Source organism: Eptesicus fuscus, chromosome 4 (assembly GCF_027574615.1).
Source record: "Eptesicus fuscus isolate TK198812 chromosome 4, DD_ASM_mEF_20220401, whole genome shotgun sequence".
NCBI lineage: Eukaryota > Metazoa > Chordata > Mammalia > Chiroptera > Vespertilionidae > Eptesicus > Eptesicus fuscus.
The window spans coordinates 20,117,755-20,139,363 of NC_072476.1; the positions used below are offsets into that span (position 1 = coordinate 20,117,755).

Genomic DNA, 21,609 nt, shown 5'->3' on the forward strand with positions numbered 1-21,609 from the left:
GAATTTATTATCTAGCTAAGGGTTTATACTTTGGAGAAATTGTACAAGGTTTTTGAACTGGTGCTAACAAAAGAGGAGGTGGTGATGAACTGTGCTTTAGGAAGGTTAATAATTTGGATGTGGTATTGTGGTGGTTTAAAAAATGTCATGCTCACAGATTCTTTGATGCTGAGTGTGGGCTGGACTTAATGATTTGTTTCTATCAAATAGAATATAGCAGAAGTTACAGGATGTCACTTTTGAGATTAAGTTATAAAGACTATAGTTTCTGCCCTGAGTGTTCTTTTTCCCTCCCTCTCCTACTCTCTCTTTCCTTCATATTACTTGCTCTGAGTGAAAGCAGCTACCATGTCTTAAGGCTACTCAAAGGTTACTCAAGCAATCTGCCAGCAACCACATGAGTGAGTTTGGAAGTGGATCCTTCCTCAATCAAACCTTGAGATAACTGCAAAGTCTTGAGAAACCCTGAGCCAGAACCATTTAGCTGTGTTGCTTCCAAATTCCTGACCCATAAAAAGTGTGATTGTAACTGCAGAATCAGTTCAGACACGCTCTGTCCTATTTCTAACAAGATATTGAGTTGCTTTTCAGAGACACAAACCAAAACCACAAGTCATGCAGCTGAAGCATGTTCAGAGGAGACAATTTGACCTCCAGTTGCACCCAGAACCAAAGCCGCCCTTCCCCCCACCTTCCAGAACAAAACGACTGGGACATGACCAAAACTTGAACACTGGAATCCTTTCAGAAGCAAAGGGTCGCTTGTCCCAGGAAGATCTGGTGCTGAAGCCCCTTACCATATCTTTCCGTAAATGGCCAAGGTCCAAAGCTCTTCAATGAAAACTTGCCCTGCCAGTGCTTTTATATACCAGTCTTTTTTCTCCTAACCTCTTAAAACTCACCTGGGTTAAGAGATTTGAGCCTTGTTTTCTGTCTCCTTGCTGGTGACTTCACAATAAAACCTTTTCTTTTCTCAAAAGCCAATGTCATAATATTGGCTTCTGTATGCAATGGGCAGCCAGTCCTTGTTTAGCAACAAGATAATGTTTTTTAAGCCATTGAGTTTGGGGTGATTTGTTATCCTTCATCAGATAATAGAAATTTGCAGACCTCCCATCTTGAAACTCATCAACTGTTGATATAGAAGTCCTATTAGAACTTCACACTCAGCAGTGCCCCACTATGAACTCATTATCTTTCCTTAAAACATGCTCCTTCTGTTTTCTCTGTCATTGGCACCCCCAGCAGCCTAGTTGCCCAGAGTATGGGAGTTACCATTTCTTCTCATTCCCCCAAATATAGTCAATAATAAAATCTTTATTCCTTTTAAATATCTCTTAAATTTATCCAATTCTTTTTATCCCTTCTACGTAGTAGTACAGGGCATCATTTTTTCCCCTAACAGCCTCCTGGGTTGTCCTACTTCCAGTTTTGCATCTTGTAGTCCATTCTCTGTCCTTCAGTTGGAGTGATCTTTGTAACGTCCAAAGTCATAAACAGTGCTTGTAAAGGAATACTACAGGTAGTTATAATAGAGCCAGTGGTGATAAAGGAACACTAAATACAGGGAGTCCCCCCAAAAATGTACACACTATTAATAGCTGATAGCTCTATTGATGTTTCTTTCTTCATATTTAACCTGTTGGAGTTATTCTAAGTGTATATATACATTTTGGGGGGGACACCCTGTGTAAGTATCTTGAACCAAATATGTGAATTACTTTTGTTGTTAATCCTCTTCTGAGGATATTTTTCCATTGATTATTTTCAAAGAGTGGAAGGGAGGGAGAGAAACACAGAGAAGAAACATCGATGTGAGAGACACATTGATTGGTTGCCTCCCACACACACCCCTACCAGGGTTGGGGATCAAGCCTGCAACTAAGGTACCTGCCCTTAACTGGAATTGAACCTGGGACCCTTCAGTCTGTGGGCTGATGCTCTGTCCACTGAGTCAAACTGGCTAGGGCGAAATACTTTTTTTTAATCCTCACTCAAGGATTTTTTTTTTTTAATTGATTTTAGAGAGGGAGGAAAGAAGAAACATTGATTGGTTGCCTCCAATATGTGCCCCTACCTGGGATCAAACCTGCAACGTATGTGCCCTGATTGAGAATAGAACCCGACTTCAGTGTACTCAGGATGATGTTCCAACCGAGTCACACCAACCAGGGCATGAATTATTTTTTAAAAATTAGTATGTACGTATTAAGACTCTTGGGACAAAAACAAGGTAATTAGAGCATACTCTTCTAATGACCATCATTTATTCTAGGTTGGGAGGTATATAGTTCTTCACTACAAATCTACAGTATCCAAGGTATTGATGCTATTTTTCAGAGAACGTCTCTGGGTCAAGAAGTGTAAAATTATCTACCATCAGTTTTCTGCCCACTGCCATACATTGCCTATGTATGGTTGGATGCCCAAACACACTTAAGAGTTGTTTTTTCAACAACAAACAATGTTTGATGGACTGGGTTGGAGAGCTGGTCATTGAAAAGTGTGGGAAATGTCAAACCATTTATATAGAACTTTCACATGAACCCCTGCTTTCGTGGCAAACTTGCTCATAAAAATTCTGAACAATGTAAGTTTGTAGTTTTGGCAGAATCATTGGTTTCCTCAATGCTTGTTCACATAAACCACATACTGTTATATCGTTATTGATTTATTAAGCATCTGTAACTTCCTATCAGGTTGCTGTTTTGTTAAGAATCATATGCACTGTACAAAGGCCTTGCATACTATATGCAAGCAGACCACGTTTGTAAATTTCTTATGTGACAGAGCTTATTAGATCCATCTAATTAGATCCATGCTGGTAGATGGTTCCAATACTTGATACAAAAATAAAGGATTGTACAGAAAACGGATATAATACAGGTAATTAATTATAAACAAACAGACAAATCCTTCAAAAGGGTAGGTGACAGTTTTTATTATTACAAAAGCAAGTATTTTTAAACTTGTCATTTGAGTAATTGCAAGAGCAGACTAAGGGCTTAATCCTCACACAGGCACCAAGTCAGGCACAGTAGGTAGCTATAAATCATAAAAAGGTTTCTTTACCTTGGATTCCCCTAATTCCTACATTCTGCCATGCTTTGGAATTAATTTTTTTTAAAAAAAACAGCAAACCTAATTAGGCCCCCACCCTCCTCTTTTTTTAAATGAGAACTAGGTATTAACCTCCTGTCTAGTGGAAACTAGACTAAACCTTGGCCTGAGAGAGATCCACATTTCCTTAGAACAAACAAGAAACTAGCTAACTAAGATGTGTCGATTTCTGAGAGCCCAATGAAAGTTCTTAAAATGCAGACCTTCTAAACTCAGACCTGTTTCACCTAATTTCACCTGTTTCACATGGATGATCACCTGAGGAATGCGGGAGTTCCAGCTCCAGCACAAATACTCTTCCAGGGCAGCAGGAAAGGAGGTAGCAGGGACTTGGGTTGACATCGGAAGCACTAAGCTAATGTGCCTGGCAGAGGGGACAAACCTGAGGTTTCCACGTTAATTTTTAAATGGCACAGTGGCATGTGTGACAAGGCAGAAAAGGCACTTGCCACCCCTAGAGTTGCTTAAGAAATTCTGTGTAATTTTCTGCCTAATCAGACATGGTGCCTCTGCTTTTCCCTTATGTTGGAGAGCATGTTTTAATCTCCATTTCCTCCAGGGCCCTTGTAACATTCCTTAGTAAACAACTTGCTAGCATATTACTGTTTCAAGGAAGCATAGGATTAGAGGTATGTGAAAGTGTATTGAAGGGAAGACCTAATATGTTCTAGGTCAAGAATATCCTAGAGACAAAACAATTACAAGTTGAACCAAATCTACTCTGTCTGAATTCCAACAGTAAATTGGTTCAAATGGGGTCCACCAAACTACTACAGGAATATACGAAAACTTCTGTTCCATTTACTATCAAATCTAATATCACCAACTGACTACTAAATTTAAATCGAGTCTTTTGAGTTGTGCTATATAATTACATTTATTTAACACGTTGCTGCCATGGTATGATCTCTAAAGAAATAAACAAGATCATGAATGTATTAGATGCTATCTGCTAGAATCACTGAGAAATTTGCTGGAGGAAATAAAAGCTGTATTATTTGGGGACAGAAAATCGTCCCCTAAATCCTATTGATTGCCATCTACCTTACATATGTCTGTGAGAGGATTGATAGCACAGTTTATTCTGATAAGGTAGGCCAACACTGAATATAACACTTAACCTACAATCAGAGCTATAGTGCTGAAACCAGAATTTTCACAAAGGGTTTAAAGGTTGAAAGTTGCCTGGTGTTAAGAGCTGTAATAAAAACTGTATATGTGTCCCTTGACTAACTTAAATCCCTACCCAAAGCAATGAAGCTACCATCCATGAAGCATCAGTCAATGAGGAAGTCCATGCCAATGAGGAAAGGTGCTAGAGTGCTGTCATGTGGAATAGTCATCAAAGATCACGGAGTAATTAGTCATAGTGTTCCTGAAGATTGCCAGGGAGTTTAGCTGACTTTTTTCAAAAGTTCATCATGGAAGCAGTTTTTGACCATAGGTTCACCTTTTTCTTGGGTTATAAAACTGCATCTGGTTGAAACTATGACCCAAAATATCTGCAGCACTTCAGCTGATAGGATGCTGGTAACCGATCAATGGCATCACCTCAAAGTACATCCCATATTGTAAAAGCAGTTCTTGTACTTTATATAACTAGCAGACAAGTATTAATTACCTCGTTACAGTGAACCTGGACTTTTTTACAATTTACAAAGTTTTTACATTCAATTAGCACATATTTCAAGACTTTCAATTCAAACAAACAAATGTACATGGGCTTAATTATTCAACAACTTTACTATTTGTTTACATAAGTTCATGGCAGTACATACTCAGTTCAACTCTTGATTTTACATACATTTTCACTGGATAAGTCCTTTTTGCAAATTAAAAGCAAGGAATAGTTACTATACCAGCCCCCCACAGTAAGAAATAAGGGTTTAGAATAGCAATTACTTAGACATTTATTTCAATGATATCTTCTCTTAAATTCAGTTAATTTAAAAAACTATAATTAAATAATCTAGAATGAAAGTTGTATAAACATCAGTAATGTAAAAAGATGCAAAGACAATTGTTCTAACACATCTATGCTAAAGATGCAATATTTAGGTCTGTAATCTCCCAAATCTGCCAATTGTCCTCTATTTTTGCATTGTCAACCATATAAACAAACCTGACTTGCAGAAGACAAAATGACAGCATAGGAATCTGTATTGCTTTTTAAAGGTCCAACATCGCCACACACTGCCAGTTTATTTCAGACATTTACTTCCTCATCTAAATAACTATCCATTGTAATTAATTTAAAATGCAGCAACTTTAAGAATACTTCTCTAAAAAATGTCAAAGCTCATAAAGCATATGTTATTGGTTAATTTAACAATGAGGTTGTTAAATAATTATTTGCACAAATGTGTAAGAATTCATGAAGTTTTTCTTTCATAATTACATTTTAGATGTAGGCCCTTCACAGTTGATAGCCATGTTTTACTTAAGAGTGTTGGCAACATGCACATAATATTCTAAAAGTGTAACTGTCTTAATAGCAAGCATATAACTGGTTTTTAAAATGTGTTCAATTTAAAAATGAAACTATCTTTAGAAGTAATTTTAACAACTCTTTAGTTTTTAAAGATTCATTAAAATCCAAGCAATTACTAGTATTTTGTTATTAACTTGGAAGTACAAAAAGTTATTATGTACTGATTAAAATTCCCATATCTCCCAGAAAAATAAAAGCCCAGAGATGTGCAGACATAATAGAATTAAAATTCATGCAATTTAATAGCCATGAGTATAGTTATAGGAAGCTGCAAGAGAATAATGTTGCTCTGTTCATATGAATGGGATTTCTATAGTTAAAACAAGAGTTAAATTAAGTATCAGGTTTTGTGATTGGAATTACAGTTTGACTAGGCTTTTCTTTTATAGGGAAGACTACAGGGAACTACATAAATGTCATTAAATAGAGAGTATCTTATTTAGAAATAAATTATAATGTGAAAGAGGCCAAGTCTTTAATAAATGGCCACACTCAAAATCAAGGGGGGGCTTCCAATAAACTGAGGAATTATCTTTCCCATTTCCCATTTGTTCTCATTAAAAATTTCAAAGTCCTGAGTTGTACCAGAAAGTCATCCTTCAATCTAAAACCACCACAATGCTACATTGTGGTTCATCCAAATCATAGTTTAACAAATTCCAGCTTTAAATTTAAGAAAACAATCAATTTCAAATAGTTGAGAAAAGCTTATACTGTGCTTGATTGTACTTATCACTGTTAACTGTAATCTGTGCAAATTCTGATGGTTCCTAAGTATGTGTTCATTTAGTTGCTGGATGAGATTTATCGTTAACCAGCAAGGAACACCCAACATTTAAAATCAGTGATACAAATAGTAAAATGAATTATTTGTAGATCTGGCACTTCCAATTGATAGTCTTCATACTAGATGCATGCAGCTCTTATAAATTCTAAAGGAGGCATTTTTGCCAGGTCTCAACATGCTTTCTTTATTGTAAATTCCACTAATTTAACACGGTAATGGTATTTTCTGTAGGGGTACAATTATGCTTTCTTATAAAAACTACAGTATGCTTTTATTTTAAAACAATTTACTGTGTTTAAGAAATCATGTTAAAATATAAATCAGCAAAAATAACTGATAGATCTAATAAAGCAGTGTCACAGTTACAGAAAGGTATTTAATTATTATATGTATGCATTACCATCAAAAAGGGGTCAAACTGATTCTTTCCTTTAATACAAACTTGAATACTGTTTGTAAATGCCTCATTTAAAGTAGTGGATAGGGAAAGAGTTTAGAAAAGTCCAAGTAATAAAATGTATTCAGTTACTTGGTAACGTTAAAAAGCTAATGCAACAATGTTATATCCAGATAAAAAACATTATTCAAAAGCAATTCAAATACCAAAAAGGGTTTCAAATTGAATATTTTATTAACATGGTAGTTGTCTTTGTAACATGTGCACACACACTCGCACACTCAGAATGATCTGCCTGGGGGCGGAAAGACTATGTATGCCTAAGGGGAAAATGAAAAATTAAAAAATTTCTATAGGTTTTCATTATTGTAGGCAATTATGTCCACATCACTTACAAAGCTATTGCCAAATCTGTCCAAGGAAGCAGTTTGAGAGGGGAAGAAAAAAAATATTGGGAAAAATTCAACAGTGGCATAGCAGAGCTCTCAATATGAGAAAGCTGACATAATGTGGACTTTTGCTGTGAATTTTGTCTTTGCAAAATATGGGGAGAGGTTTGTCAATGGGCAGAAAATAAGAGAAGGCGGTGTGAAGTAGGCTTTTGCAGTCAATTTTCCTCACAGTATTGTGCAGGGTCATCAAGAAAATGCTTAGTCTTTCTCTGGAACCAGTTTCAGAACTTTTCCAATTGCAATGGTCTTACCTGAAAATGAAATAAAAACAAAAAAAACTTTTTCAGTAGTTAACAGCAAAGCCATGTAAGGTATTTAAAGCTTATTAATTAAATCTTAATTTATACTTAAATTAAGTATAAACTGAAGTTAATACTTTACAACATAAAGTACTAACTTAAGTTTGGGATCTGACAACTCTTTCATGCTAATACCTCAGCAGGACAAAAAACGTCTTGCTGACAACAAAGGCATGATTTCTGATTAAGGAGTCTTACTTAAGTGAATCTTTGAGGGGGGGCAGAGGGGGAAAAGCTGAAAAAAAGACATGATTTCCTATATAAAAAATCTCTTGCCCTACCTGATTTGGTTCAGTGGATAGAGGGTCGGCCTGCAGACCTAAGGGTCCTGAGTTTGATTCGGTCAATGGCATGTCCCTCGGTTGCAGGCTCCTCCCTGACCCAAGCCCTGGTCAGAGGGCGTGCAGGAGGCAACCAATCAATATGTTTCTCTCACATAAATATTTCTGTCTTTCCCTCTCTCTTCCACTTTCTCTAAAAACCAATGGAAAACTTTCTTCCAGTGAGGATTTAAAAATATATATATCTTTGAAAGTGGAATATTAGTACAATCGAATACTATTTGGCAACAAAAAGGAATGATTTATATACATGATATATAACACGGTTGAATATCAAAAAACATACTGAGTGGCCCTAGCCTGGTGGCTCAGTTGGTTGGAGCGTCATCCCATACACCAAAAGGTTGTGGGTTTGATTCCTGGTCAGGGCAGCACATATCTAGGTTGCAGGTTCTATGGGACACATACGGGAGGCAACTGATCGATGTGTGTCTCTCAAATTGATGTTTCCCTTTTTCTCCTTCCTCTCTCTAAAAATAATTTTTATAAAAGCCACCCTCCAGTTAAGATTAAAAAAAACACACACCATAATGAGTGGAATATACTAGACACTGAAGACCACAAATTTTATGTTCTATTTATATTAACTTGTCCAATAAGGCATATAGAAAAAAATGTTGTGATTGCCTAAGTCTGGGGGTAGGAGTAGGAGCTAACTATAAATAGGCATAAGGGCTTCTTTTTAGCTATAATAAACATTCTAAAATTAGAATGTGATGGCTGCACAACTCTGTAAAGATATTAAAATTCATTGCATTGTACACTTAAAACAGGTCTATTTCATAGTATGTGAATTATCTCAAATAAAGATGTTAAAAGGGGCTCTCCGCCAACCTACTACAGTGAAACTCATTTCTTGAAGGTCTTCCATATTGATAATTTGTTTCTCAATCAAGTTGTTCACAGAGAAAGTCTGGGTTTTCCACCTGAAAATCCTTTCATACTGATACCTCAGCATGACAAAGAGTGCTAATGTTGCCAAGGGTCTGAAAGTGCTCGCAAAACAGCAGTCACAGGCAATTGAATAGGCAGAAAAACTGCTGATGATTTGGATAAAGGAAAAGCAGTTAGCTGATGATAGCATTTCGCAGGCAGTGATATAGGAAAAATTCCTTTAAGGCTAGTAGGAGGTGGTTTGATAAATTTAAGAAAAAAAGTATTTGTTTACAAATTAAACAGTACATTAAACATGTACTGTATATAAGAAAAGTTGAAACAATCATTTGGGGGTTTCGAATGAATTAATTCAATTCACATAATTTCTAATGGGAAAAATGATTCAGTTTTCGAACAAATTGCTTCTTGAGCAGCCATTTGGAATGAATTAAGTTTGAGAAACAAGGTTCCACTATATTTAGGAAAAAAATTCTTGGAGTTAAAAAAAATTTATGCCATATTAATTTTCTCTGTGATTTTATCAGGTTAATTTTATTATATACGGTATATATTTTGAAATATATTTTTATTGTTTTAAGAGGAAGGGAGAGTGAGAAAGAGATAGAAACATCAATGATGAGAGAGAATCATTGATTGGCTGCCTCCTCCACTGCCCACCCTGGGGATCTAGCCCGAAACCCAGTCATGTGCCCTGTCTGGGAATTGAACCATGACCTCCTGGCTCATAGGTGACACTCAACCGCTGAGCCATGGGCTGGTTGGGCTAATTTTGTAATATTAATAGGACAACCCAGTAATCAGCGAATTTCACTAATACCAAGCAGATTTTTAAAATAAAGAATTTTATGAACTCTATAGTGTCTTTATAAAGATTTCTCTGAACTAGAACTAAGATGCAGCAACCATATCCTATCTAATAAAGAGGGAATATACTAATTAACCCTCACACTGTCACAAGTATGGTGGAGTCCACAGCCAATAAGGGGGAATATGCTAATTGACTGTCACACCCTCAAAGATGGCGGCACCCAGTCCCCTCAGCCCCCGAGCTGGCCAAGGCCGACCCGAGGCTCAGGTAACCAGGGCCGGCCGAGGCTTTCACTGCCGGCAGTGGCAGCAGCAGAGGTGTGATGGGGCTTCGCCTTCCCCTGATCGCCAGGTCACCTCCCACCTGAGGGCTCCCAGACTGTGAGAGGAGGTAGGCCAGGCTGAGGGATTCCAGCTCCAATGCATGAATTTTCATGCACCAGGTCTCTAGTATATCATCATATTTCCGGTGCTAAGCACAGTTTTTGACATGCAATACAGTCAATTTTTTGCTGAATGGAATTAGAACATACAATTGTATTCTATATTTCAATTAAACCAAAGTTTTATGTAAATTTTCCAATCTTAAAATAGTCACCTAAGTTAACAACCCACAGAGAAATGTTTAGTAAAAGTCATTTTGTTTTCATGATACCAAAGAATTTCATGGCCACAAGACAGAAAAATTACAGCTGTTCAGATTAACTAAAAAAAGAGCATGACTATTAAACCTTTATAAAACAAGTGTTAAAAGGCAATCAATCTATATATCTCTTTTATTCCCACTCTCATATCAGTGCAGTGAATGTATTATATTTGATTTTTAAATGATTTCCTCTGACCACAAAATGACAAGATATGTACCTCAAGCTTACCTTGCAAAATCTTAAAAGGGCAAGATGGGCTTTAATCACATATATTACAAAGGATTACATCACAGAAATCTTGTTTATCCTACCTAATAATAGAGTAATATGCAAATTGACCATACCTTCGCTATGCCCACGATTGGCCAGGAGGCTGGGGGGGTGGCCGGGGGGGGGGGCTAATTGGCCGGCGGGACGCTGAGCTCATGCCACTGCGCCATGGCTGTGCTGCGGCACAGAAGGGGCCTCTGGGGCAGCGAGCCCACATCCTGCCGCCGACCATCAAAAGCGGGGAGCTGTGTGTCCGCTCCGGCACCAGCAGACCCCCTGCCATCAAAAGCGGGGAACAGGCTGCCAGCAGTGTCCACGGAGCATGCTAGGCTTTGCAGGGCAGTGGATATGGCCTGGATGGCAGGTTAGGCCTAGGGGACCCTACATGTGCATGATTTAATCATGCACTGGGCCTCTAGTAGTAAATAAATGGCTCTCAAAACCCACTACTTGCAAAATACCAAAATAATTCTTCTAGAGCATTACTGCCAAAATGCATAGTTAATTTTACCAGCTGTCCAATTCATTTAACTCATAAAACATGCATCCAGGTTCTCTATGAACTGTACTCAGGTGAAGAGTCTATTTTAGACATACTACTAGACATCAATTTAAAGGCTTACCCTCATCTCTCAAAGTAAATCGACCCATCTGAGGGAAGTCTTTAAAGGTCTCAAGGCAGATGGTTCCTGCTGTCCTTAAGCGAGCAATGCATACTTGATCTTGTTTCACAAAACGGGGTCGAGTCTTACTTTTTTCTCCTGATTTTTTGTCTACCAAGCAAATTAAGGCCTATCCAAGATAAAAGGATGAAAAGACATCAGAATAATGCCAAATAAAAGAATCGTTAAATAAAGAATAGGCATGCAAATAAGAGTACATCACTACTGTTGGTCAGAAATTATCAAGATGAAATGGTCTTAAAACACATAAACAAAACCCCCAATTATCTTAATACTCACTGTTATTTCAACTTCCTCAATACAGGTATGAATATGCAGCACCGCATTATAACCTGGGCAGATGATGGATTTGTGCTCTATAATCACTATCTGTCAAACAAAAAGAAAATTCACATCTTTATACCCAGGGCAAAAAAATAATTGAACGTGATAAAGTGAATATAGTATCACAAGAATATATAACTCACCATCTTAAAAGTTATTTTTGTGTTAGAAGTCATAGGTCAGGTCACTTGACCTCGAAGAATGAACTCTGATATCCTTAACCTACTGATCTTCTTGGCAAGTGCCCAGTCAAACTTTCAAAACAGTAGGCAGACTCTTTCCCCTCGGGGAAACATTTCCCTTATACCTCCCCCAAGGAATCATTACTGCTCACATGCTACTGGGTTCCTCTCACCCCCAGATGTGAACTGATCATAGTTTTATCCACTTCTCAATATCTAAGGTCCAGTAAAGGTAAACAACCTTGTATCTGGCATCACAATTTAATTTACTCTGTCACTCTCCTGGGGAGGGCAGGTTACTAATATGAAAATATTGGGCATGTTTTTCTGTCTGGAGAGTTATTAGTGCTAAAGGAGCAGACAAACCATGACTTCCAAAGCAACTTGCTCTATTTAAAGTGAAAGACACTGAGTAATGATATAAACAGATTAGAAAATAAGGAATTTACAAAGAATACTATCTAATCAGTAAGAAGACCTTATGTTATAAGATACCTTATGGCTGTTGTAACACACACACGATTTATTCTATTTCAATTCCCCTTCTAAACATGATGACATGTCATCAATAACCTGGACAAAGGACATTTAAATTCATATTTCACTTGCACAGTAAAGATCAGTGAGATAACTATAATAACTGGTTTACCTGGGCATCAAATGTGCGTCCAGAATGACAAAGATTATTAGGATCACAAAGTATAAATCCTGGAAGAATCTCTTCTTCTTCAATTCCTTTCAGTCTGATTTTGAGGTTTTCACCTGGGGCTACAGAATCAGTTTCTACATCATCTGAAAGGATTCCAAGAACTTCCACGTTGTGCTTAAAAAGAAACCGAGATTGGAGGTTTTCTGACACGTTCACTCAATACATTACAGATCATAAAACAACCTGTTTATTGAATTGTTGCGTTTTTCTGTGCTTGTTGATTATCCAAAATACTTACATTTGTATGACGTGAACTTTAATGAAAATCATACCCTGACGGACAACTGCCAATTAAAATTATCTGTTATCCATTTGCACCTCCTGGGTGGCCTGGTGGACAACTTCACATCACTCCAGATTACAACTTTACTACATCCACCAGCATCACACTCAAGGGCAAACTGAGTGAGCACCAAAGCTCCACTGAACCAAGTCCTGTTCCATAGGGGTGTCTCCTGCACAGCAGCTCTTCCTTTGTAGTCACAGCTGGTTCTCACAATTGGCCTGGGGGCCAATACCTCCCAGAGATAGTAACATCCATCAAGGCTCAACTATAACAGGACAGTGCACACAGCCCACACAGAGGCATACCTAGCATTGCCCTGCTCAGGTGACTGAGTCACTGGGCTCTCTAGAACATCTACTACACAAGGCCACTCTATCAATTCCAGGAGACATAGCAGCTCTACCTAATACTTAGAAACAAACACAGGGAAGCAGCCAAAATGCAGAGACAAACATGTCACAAACGGAAAAACCGAAGAAAATTCCAGAAAAAGAACTAAATGAAATGGAAGCAAACTACTAGATACAGAGTTCAAAACAATGATTATAAAGATGCTCAAGGAAATTAAGGAGAGCTTCAAGGAACTTAGTGAGAACGTCAAAAGCATGAAAAGGGACCAGTCAGAAATGATGGATACACTAACTAAAATGAAGAATAATTTACAGTGAATCAATAGAGTAGAGCAGTGATGGGCAACCTTTTGAGCTTGGTGTGTCAAACTTCGCCAAAAAACTGAGCATAACTCGGGTAGTGTGTCACTTTGAGGAAAAAACATTATTTCGCAAATGTTTCATCCTAAGAAGCAGCAAATATTTTATCCTTGGCATGCGGCCGTCTCAGCGGCCGCGTGTCATCAGAAATGGCTACGCGTGTTAGTGCTGACACTCGTGTCATAGGTTCACCATCACTGGAGTAGAGGATGCCAAGAATCACATCAGTGATTTGGAATATGAGGAAGCAAAACACACCCAATCAGAAAAACAAAAAGGAAAAAAAATCCCAAAATAAGAAGATAGTGTAAAGAGCCTCTGGGACAACTTCAAGTATACCAACATATGCATCAAGGGGGTGCCAGAAAGAAAAGGAGCAAGAAATTGAAAACCTATTTGAAGAAATGATGACAGAAAACTTCCCCTACCTGATGAAAGAAATAGACCAGGAAGTAGAGAGTCCCAAACAAGATAAACCCCAATAAACCCAAGACACATCCCAGCAAAGGTATTGTTTAGAATTGAAAAGTCAAAGAGCATCACAGACAAGAAAAAGCTAAAGGAGTTCATCACCACCAAACCATTAGTACATGAAATGTTGAAAGGTATTCTTTAAGAGAAAGGAGAAGGGAAAAAGAAGATAAAAAGTATGAACAATAAATATCAATAATTGAATCTAAAAAATCAAACAAACAAGGAATCTAATGAACAGAATAAACTGATGAATAAAATAGAACCAGAGGCATGGAAACATGGAACAGACTGATGAATCTCAGGGAAGGGGGGCAGTGGGAAGAGATGAACCAAAGAACTTATATGCATACTAGAGGCCAGTTCACAGATTCGTGCACCAGTGGGGTCCCTCTGCCTGGCCTGGGCCCTCTCATAATGTGAGAGCGCTTGGGGAATGTAGTAGCGTGAGAAGCAGCAGGCAGCCGGGGAGGAGCCTAGGCGGGATAGATTTGCACAGCCACAGCTGCACTCTCCAGCCGTGAGCCTGGTGTCTGGTGCCCGTCTGTCAGCTGAGCAGCACTCCCGCTGTGGGAGCGCACTGACCACCAGGAGGCAGCTCCTGCGTTGAGCGTCTGCCCCCTGGTGGTCAGTGCATGTCATAGCTACTGGTTGGTCGTCTGATGGTCCAGTCCCTTAGGCTTTTATATATATAGATAGATATGCATTACCGATGGACACAGACAAGAGGATGATGTCCATCCTCTTTGACTGGGAACAAAACCCACAACCCTTTGGTGGGCAGGCCAATGCTCTAACCACTTAGCAAATATGGCGAGGGCAAGAGTATACTTTTTAGAAGTTGTTTGAAGTAAGCTTAAAAGAATATTGGTCCCCCTGGCCAGTGTGGTTCAGTTTGGTTGTAGTGTCGTCCCATACACCAAAGGGTTGCAGGTTCCCAGTCAGGGCACATCTCTAACTTGTGGGTTTGATCTCTGGTCTAGATACATAAGTACAGGAGGCAACCGCAACCACTTGATGTTTCTTTCTCTTTCTCTCTCTCTCGTTTCTCCCTCCAGTTTCCTCTCTCTCTAAAATCAATAAGCATGTCCTTGGGTGAGGAATAAACACAACAACAAAAGAATATTGAATGTTTAGATAATATTTTGATAGTTGCAAGATGGGAGAGGATTTGGGGGTTGAGAAAGGAGAGAGGATTTAAAATAAGCATACTGATTAATGATTACAGGTTTTCCTTTTGGTGTGATAAAATATTCTGGAACTAATGGTGATAGCTGCACAAAAATGTTTTAAAAAGATATAGAGATGGGGAAGTGTTAAAAGCAATACCCACAAGCATTCCCATTTGTGCCCTTTGAGATAACTCAGATTTTTAAAACATCAACCAGAAAACTGCCCTAGTTGGTGTGGCTCAATTGGTTGAGCATCATCCCATGCACCAAAAGGTCAATGGTTGGATTCCCAGTCAGAGCATGTGCCAGGTAGCAGGTTGGTTGGGTGTGGGCGGGAGGCAACTGATCAGTATGTCTCTCTCACATGAGTGTTTCTCTCTCTCTCCCCCCTCCCTTCCCCTCTCTCTCTCTCTCTAAAATCAAAATAGGAACAAAAATATTTTCAAAAAATATATACCAGAAAACCAAACAAAATAGCCTTCAAGACAAAATGAATTATCTCATGATGGTAGGTGAACAGTGAAAAATGCAGAATCAATATATTCCATACCAGAATGCTACAGTCACTTGCTAAGCTCTAGTACCTTTATCCCTCCTGCATAATGATATTCTTTCCCAAAGGTAGCTTATGCCTTAATGATACCTGTTCTACTGAAATTCATCCTAAGAAGTGAAGTAGAGCCATATTTGTTACCTAAGTTCTTTATAGTAATAGCAGGATACAGGGGTAGAACTTAGCAGTTCCACCATGTACAAACTATTGTTCATTATTTTTTCTGCCCTAATAACCCAACATAACAATTCCTATGGCCTTGTATGGCTAAACACAATAGAGCTAGTGTAACATTAACTTAATCCACTTGGTAATCTCATTCAACCTTAAACCCAACATGTGGCTGTGCAAGGAGTGATTTTAGGCTATATTTAAGGAATTTGGCAGGGATAAGTGGTTAACATTTCTAAGTAAAGGGTATCTGTAACTGTCTTATAGATGCCCATTGTCTTGACTGAGGTGTGATACCCTGTCTTAACAGTTCAAAAAGTTTTGGAGACAAGCCTGCAATGTGTTACCAATTATACAGCATATGATCTTAAATGGTTGAGTCCAACTCATAATAACATATGAGCTGGAGTTTATACAATATCCTTTTGGTATCTCAAATTATCAGAAATGAGCATTCAGATTACTGCACTGAAGTGGGGGGAAAGCCACTTTGCACTAAACTTGCAGATTCAGTTAACTTTGGATACAAACTCAAAGCCAATTTATAAATATCAGAGCAATATTCAGAAATTCCATCACAGAGTTTTTTATCCTACAACATCGTTTATTTTTTTAAAATATATTTTATTGATTTTTTTACAGAGAGGGAGAGAGAGGGATAGAGAGTTGGAAACATCGATGAGAGAGAAACACCGATCAGCTGCCTCCTGCACACCCCCTACTGGGGATGTGCCCGCAACCAAGGTACATGCCCTTGACGGGAATCGAACCTGGGACCTTTCAGTGCGCAGGCTGACACTCTATCCACTGAGCCAAACCGGTTAGGGCACAACATCATTTATTTTGCTTCACTTTACTGCTACAACCCAGCATAGGAAGTAGAAGTAATGCAGGCATTAGAAGCATAGGCTTCCAAAGACTCCTTAAGAATCAGAAGTTAACAAACCAGCAATCTAAAAAAGGTCTAAATATCAATCTGCACATTAGAACAATTTTGTAAATAGCAAAATAAAAAATGATCCATTTTTAATTTTACTCATCAATTTTTAAATACTTTTTAAATATTGTGGTAAAATATAGAACATAAAATTTATCCCCTTGAACATTTTGTCAGTCCAATAGTATTAAGTACATTTTGTATACAACCAATCTTGAGTTCTGAAAATTTTTCATCTTATAAAATTGAAACTATACCATTAAATAACTCCCCATTCTTCCCTTCCCACAAGCCCTGGAAACCACCATCTACTTTGCTTCTATGAAATCTGAGGACTACTCTAGGTACCTCATAAAACTGGAATCATTGTGACTGGTTTATTTCATCATAACGTCCTCAAGGTTCATCCATATTGTATAGCATATGTCAGAATTTCCTTTTCTGTGGTTGAATAATAATCCACTTATACGTATGTACATTTTGATTATCTGTTAATCCGTCAAACACCTGGGTTGCTTCCACCTTTTGGCAACTGTGAGCAACGCTGTTATGAACATGGGTGTACAAATATCTCTTTGAGGCTCTGTTTTTAATTTGGGGAGTTACATACCTAGAAGTGAAACTAACAGACTATATATATGGTTTTATTCTATTTTTAATTTTTTTCGGGAAACGCCATTACATTTCCCACCAACAATGCATAAGGGTTCCAATTTTTCCACATTGCCAACATTTGTTATTTTCTGGGTTTTAAAAAAAATGGTTTTTAGAATTCTCACCCGAGGATATGTTTTATTTTGAGAGAGAGGAAAGGAGAGAGAGAGAGAGACATCAGTTGCCTCCCATACCCACCCTGACCAGGGATCGAATCTACCTTACAGGGTAAGCCTCCATCCAACTGAGCTATCTGGCCACGGCTAATTTCTGGTTTGTTTGTTTTATAGTAGCCATACAGATGGGTGTGAAATATTTTCTGATTATGATTTTGATTTGCATTTACCTAATGATTAGTGATGTTGATCATTTTTCATGTACATCTTTGGAGAAATGTAAACTTAAGCTCTTTGCTCATGTTTTTAGTAAGGTGGCTTGTTTTTTTTGTGTTGAGTTGTAGGAGCTCTTTATATATTCTGGATATTAACATCTTATCAGATTTAAGATATGCAATTATTTTCTCCCATTCCATAGGTTGCCTACCCATTAATTTTCAAATGTAAAGCAGTATGACATCTGTATCTTTTAAATATTTAACTCTGTTCCACAGAGACTGAGGACAAAAGTGAACTGAGTTTTCAAGGCTCACTTAACCAACTATATGATATGCTACACCTGCCCAGTAAGTAATTAGTATAAATTGACAGCTTCCACAGAGAACAGCCACTCTGTCTATAACAGGGGTGAGGAACATTTTTCTGCCAAAGACCATTTGGATATTTATAACATCATTTGTGGGCCATATAAAATTATCAAATTTTAAAAATTAGCCTGTTATATTTGGTCAAACATTTAATTAACTTGCCCCTAATGCCTTGGCAGGGCCAGACCAAAGCTCACAGGCTGAATATTCCCCACTCCTGGTCTATAACTAATATGTTAAGGCCCTTGACTATAGTGAATTGTACTTTTCTTTCTGTGGTGGTAAAATACTCACCACATAATATTTGTCTTTTTAAATCACTTTACACTGTACAATTCAGTGGCATCTAATACATTCACGCAATGTCCTACAATCATAAACCACTATCTAGTTCCAAAACTTTTCATCATTCCAAAAGGAAACTCTGTACCCATTAAGCAGTCATTCCCCATTCTCCCTCCCCCAGCCCCTGGCAACCACCAATCCCACTTCCATCTTCCATGATCAGCTATATTTCTAATGACTACAGACAAAACTCATCAAGAATTCAAATCGACTATTATTTTCATTCAGTTGTCACTGACTTTCAAGTTGCAGAAAAAGTAGGCTTTAATACAGAAACACTTTAGAAAAAAAAATACTATGGTGGAATACTCTAAGCCCCAATGCATAAGGCATCAAGAAACCCCAGAGTATAATTTGTAAGGTGTCAATTATACTTAAACACTACATTGACAATAGACATCTTTTTTAATTCACTGCACCTGGAATTGAGCATGGTAAAGAAATTCTCATTTAAATCTAACAAAATCTCTGTCTGGAAGTTCTGATGATTCAGGTCTATTTTCCTACATTAAACAACATCTTTTGAGTTTTTAGAGAAGTCCTCTCTGGAAAACAGGTAACTTTCTTAGTAACATGTCATCTATAAATATCACTAAGTGAGCAGCCACAAATAACACAAAGGAATAATTCATAGAGATATTGCATGTTTTAATAAAACCCCCTCCAATGAAGAAGAAATCACAATAAGTAGAAAAGAGTTAAGAAGACATCTACCTATATATATAAAAGTCTAATATGCAAAGTGTCCCTTCAGGAGTTTGACCAACCGGGAGTTCGATCGCTTGCTTGCTATGATGTGTGCTGACCACCAGGAGGAGACGCAGAACAAAGAAAGGCCCCAGCTGGCAGCCACTAGGCACCCTACCCAGGCACGAATTTTATGCTCTGGGCCTCTAGTTTATGATAAAGATAAACCCTTTACGCTTAAAACAAATTAGGAACATAGCTTAGACATAATACGTTATAGTATCCAATGTAACCATATACAAAGAGAAAGAAAGCTTACTGTATCATGATTAAACCTGAGTTTTCATCCTTGGCTCACTTATTAATCCAGTATATTAATGGAAGCAAGTCACTTAATCACTCCAGATCTCTTCCATCTTGTAAAATAAAAGAGTTGAAGTTCTCTTGGTGCATCTTTTAGTTCTACCACTGTGCTAACACTGATCTCTCCCCATTTGTCAATGAATAACACCACATTTTTTTCTTAAGTTTTATACCTGACATTAATAAATGTAATCCTGGATTTTAAAAGTTAAGTTTATTTTTGTGGAAATACCTAAACTTTTGCAAAGTCCTGGCTTCTTGCTAAAATTTTCAAGAGAAAATCTAAATGAGAAAAGAACATTATTAATTCTTACCTTGTTTGGCATCATCACAAGCTGCTGGCCTTTACTAATAGATCCTGATTCCAGCTTTCCCAGGACCACAGTGCCCATATCCTGTTGAAATTTAAAATAAAAGCTTCAGATTTTTATTACCACTCTACAACAGTTCAACAAACCCCGTGTGAAATCTTGTAGGGCTTATTCATTTAAAAAAAAAATCATTAGAACAAGAGGTATAATACTTAGAATTGCTCTTAAATACAGGATAGGTAAAGAGTAATCTATAATACCTGCATCATAAGCATGTGCACAACTATAGTACCAATATATAAGTATGCCTAACATTTAAAAAGAAAGCATGGTACAGGAGATGGCTCAAAATTTTGTTTGAAGATCTGAATTATTTGTTCAGGGTCTTGCAATCTCTGAGCCTGTTTCTTCATCTATAAAACTGGAAAAGCAATACTTGTTCAAGAAATCTAGTATGGCGCCCTAGCTGATGTGGCTCGGTTGGAGCATAGTCCTATACACCAAAAGGTCAAGAGCTCAATTCCTGGCCAGGGCACATACCCAAGTTTTGGGTTCAATCCCCCATCAGGGCACCTGCAGGAGGCAACCAATCAATGTTTTCCCTCCCTCCCTCTCCCTCTCAAACCGTTCCTCTCTCTTCCTCGCTCTAAAATCAATAAAAACAAGTCCTCGGGTGAGGATTTAAGAATAAAGTATTTGAGGAGGGGCAAAACATTACACTAATATTGCAGTTAAAAATAATGATGCTTTTTTTTTTTTTTTTTTTTTTTTTTTTAGTAGAACGTCCAGTTAGGTCAGGTTGTGGTAAAACTAGCACTCATATACTCCTGGTGGCAATATAAATTAGCACAGTATTCTGAAAGGGTTATTTGTCAATATGCACAAACTTTAATGTGCAAATCCTTTTAAGTCTAGCAATTTCACTTGTATTGAGTTTCTCTCTAAAAGATTATTGGCTCACCCAAACCGGTTTGGCTCAATGGATGGAGTGTCGGCCTGCGGACTGAAAGGTCCCAGGTTCGATTCTTTCTGGTCAAGGGCATGTACCTTGGTTACGGGCACATCCCCAGTAGGGGGTGTGTGCAGGAGGCAGCTGATCGATGTTTCTCTCTCATCGATGTTTCTAACTTTCTATCCCTCTCCCTTCCTCTCTGTAAAAAATCAATAAAATATATTTTAAAAAATAATTAAAAGATAAAAGATTATTGGCTCATTGGGAAACAGATGAAATGATTTAAGCTGGTTGAATAGATTATGCAGCCATTAAAAAAGAAACATCTATGTTGTTATTAAAGTTATTTCATAATTTAAAACAAAACACAAAACAATTATTTCACCTCCCATAAAACCCAATTTCTTGAACATTTTGGGTACCTTGTATTTATCCACAATTGGCAGCCTGATTGGTCCATCAACTGATCTATTGAAGTTTGGCAAATTATCCAGATATGGAATAAATGGTAATCCACTGAGAATATAACAATATCCATTAAAGAGAGTCAACATAAATATCAAAATATTAAGTTACATGATTGTAATGTTATACAAAAAATGGTTATAATCATGTTTTCATTCCACCCATGTACTTGTCTCATTAATCCAACTTATTATTTAATTCGTTTCATTTATTCCCCAGAAAATTAAAAATAACAAAGTAGCTGAATATAATATAAAAAACCTTCCCATAAACATGAGATTTAGAAAAATATTTTATAGCAAATAGCCCACGTGCTGTAATAAATGACTGCACTCTTTTTCTTAATTTTTATGGACTTTTCCAGCTTTGAAATGAAGATTCTATAAAATAATTTCCGCCGAAACCGGTTTGGCTCAGTGGATA

The 21,609-nt window shown here is 37.6% G+C and overlaps 1 protein-coding gene and 1 long non-coding RNA gene across 5 annotated transcripts in view; one reads left to right on the forward strand and one right to left on the reverse strand.

Moving 5' to 3' along the window:
* The window catches only part of LOC129148806 (uncharacterized), a 54,674-nt gene that overhangs the window by 1,513 nt on the left and 31,552 nt on the right, over positions 1–21,609 (forward strand). The gene's annotated exons all lie outside the window — the stretch shown is intronic.
* GSPT1 (G1 to S phase transition 1) overlaps positions 7,011–21,609 on the reverse strand; it is a 40,993-nt gene continuing 26,394 nt past the window's right edge. For all 4 annotated transcript variants that reach the window (XM_008141583.3, XM_008141582.2, XM_008141581.3 and 1 more), the window contains exons 10-15: positions 21,144–21,237; positions 19,773–19,853; positions 12,347–12,520; positions 11,471–11,560; positions 11,132–11,300; positions 7,011–7,498 (exon numbers count right to left, since the gene is read on the reverse strand). In XM_008141583.3, the coding sequence (XP_008139805.1) occupies positions 7,446–7,498; positions 11,132–11,300; positions 11,471–11,560; positions 12,347–12,520; positions 19,773–19,853; positions 21,144–21,237 (661 nt within the window). In that variant the 3' untranslated portion in view covers positions 7,011–7,445. The remainder of the gene's footprint in view (positions 7,499–11,131; positions 11,301–11,470; positions 11,561–12,346; positions 12,521–19,772; positions 19,854–21,143; positions 21,238–21,609) is intronic.